At 59.2% G+C, this 1,899-nt stretch overlaps 1 protein-coding gene across 1 annotated transcript in view; it reads right to left on the reverse strand.

The window, feature by feature from the left end:
* Positions 1 to 1,899, reverse strand: part of oxtra (oxytocin receptor a) — a 460,437-nt gene that overhangs the window by 457,437 nt on the left and 1,101 nt on the right. Inside the window, exon 2 of the mRNA XM_020518833.2 lies at positions 292 to 1,626. Within this exon, the coding sequence (XP_020374422.2) occupies positions 292 to 1,222 (931 nt within the window). The 5' untranslated portion in view covers positions 1,223 to 1,626. The remainder of the gene's footprint in view (positions 1 to 291; positions 1,627 to 1,899) is intronic.

Below are 1,899 nucleotides of genomic sequence, written 5' to 3' on the forward strand. Positions count from 1 at the left end.
TGGGGGGGGATTGAGTTGGATGATGGAAGTGGGAAGGGGGGATTGAGTTGGATGATGGAAGTGGGAAGGGGGGCATTGAGTTGGGTGATGAAAGCAGGAAGGGGAAGAGTTTGGGGCAGGCGGCGGGAGGATTGAGTCGGATGATGGAAGTGGGAAGGGGGAGAGGTGTGAGGGCGGGGTTGGTGGTGGGGGATGGAATTGAGTTAGGTGATGAGCCGCGGTCACGATGAGCGGCCCCGCGCAGGTTGGGTGGGGGAGGTCGGGGTCGCAAGAAGAGTGAGAGAGACTTACTCTCCTCGGGGGCGTGCTCGTCCCACACCTTCCACATCTGCACGACGAAGAACGGCGTCCAGCAGACGATGTAGGCCAGGACGACGACGAAGGTCATCTTGACGGTGCGGATCTTGGCGCGGGAGATGATCTTGACGCTGCTGACCCTGGAGAGCATGAGGGTGCCCCCGGAGAAGGAGGAGGCGCGGGCTTCCCGCTGGGTCTTCAGCCGGACGTTGCGCCAGATCTTGAAGCTGATGAGCGAGTAGCAGACGAGCAGCACGACGACGGGCAGCACGTAGACGGACAGGGTGATCCAGGTGATGTACGCCCGGGCTCCCCAGGGCCGGGCGAAGTCCCCCCAGCAGTCGTAGGCGCCGGGCCCTACCTGCTTGAGGGAGAAGATGAAGACCTGGGGGGTGCTGAAGAGGAGGCTGATCAACCAGGAGCAGAGCACGTAGGGTCGGGTGGTGCGCTGCTGCAGGGTTTTGAGGGGTTGGCAGATGGTCAGGCACCGGTCGATGGACATGACGATGAGCAGGTAGGTGGAGGCGAACATGCCGACCACCTGCAGGTACTTGACCCCGCGGCACACAAAGTCGGGCGCGTAGAAGCGGTAGGTGACCTCCCAGATGAGCTGGGGCAGCACCTGGAAGACGGCCACCACCAGGTCCGCGATGCTCAGGTGCTTCACGAAGAACAACATGCGAGACGGCTTGCGGCGGTTCGAGCGGATCGCCAGCAGTACGCCCAGGTTGCCGCCCAGCGCCAGCACCAGGATGACGGACAGAACGGCCACCTCCAAGCGAGCCAACAGCTCGTTCCTCACCACCAAGCCCACCTCCACCGGCGGCGCCGCCGATGACCCGTTGCACGGCGAGCTAGCGTTGTCCTGGCGGACGCCCGATTCGTCCAGCGATGCGTTGTGCCCATGTGTGCAGAGCCAAGCCATCTCTCTCTTGAAGGGTCTCGACCCGAAACGTCAGCTTTCCTGCTCCTGTGATGCTGCTTGGCCTGCTGTGTTCATCCAGCTCTACACCTTGCTGTCTCTCTTCCAACACCTTTTTGTTGACGGTGCAACGTCTGCCCTTTTTATTGCATCGCTTACTTTCTCCTGCCTGCAAGGTTCTGCGAGTCACTTTGTTTTTATTCTGTTCTGTTCCCCTCCCTTCTCTCTGGGTTGGATCTGAACCTTCTCACCAATGGGTCGATCCGGCTCCCGCAGCCTATCTATCAGACCCCTCCGCTGGGGTCGTCGTGTTATACCAGCTTTACATCTCACCGCGTCCGCTTCGGACCGTGTCCATTTCATCGCAGGGTCCCCGCTCAGTTTCAGCAAACCCGTGCCCACAGAGGCTAAAGGAAGTTAGAAAGATACACTGTCAACAGCGTGGCAAGTCCATTTCCTAACAGTGTTCTTTGCAACCATTAATCTCATTCACCCTCCTCTTGCCAAAGCAGTGCCCACGGATGTGTAGGTTAGGGTGGATTGGCCATGTGTAAATTGTCCTGTAGTGTGCGGGGATGTGTGGGTTAGGGTGGATTGGCCATGTGTAAATTGTCCTGTAGTGTGCGGGGATACGTAGGTTAGGGTGGATTGGCCATGTGTAAATTGTCCTGTAGTGTGCG

This window comes from Rhincodon typus, chromosome 16 (assembly GCF_021869965.1).
Source record: "Rhincodon typus isolate 14 chromosome 16, sRhiTyp1.1, whole genome shotgun sequence".
Lineage (NCBI taxonomy): Eukaryota > Metazoa > Chordata > Chondrichthyes > Orectolobiformes > Rhincodontidae > Rhincodon > Rhincodon typus.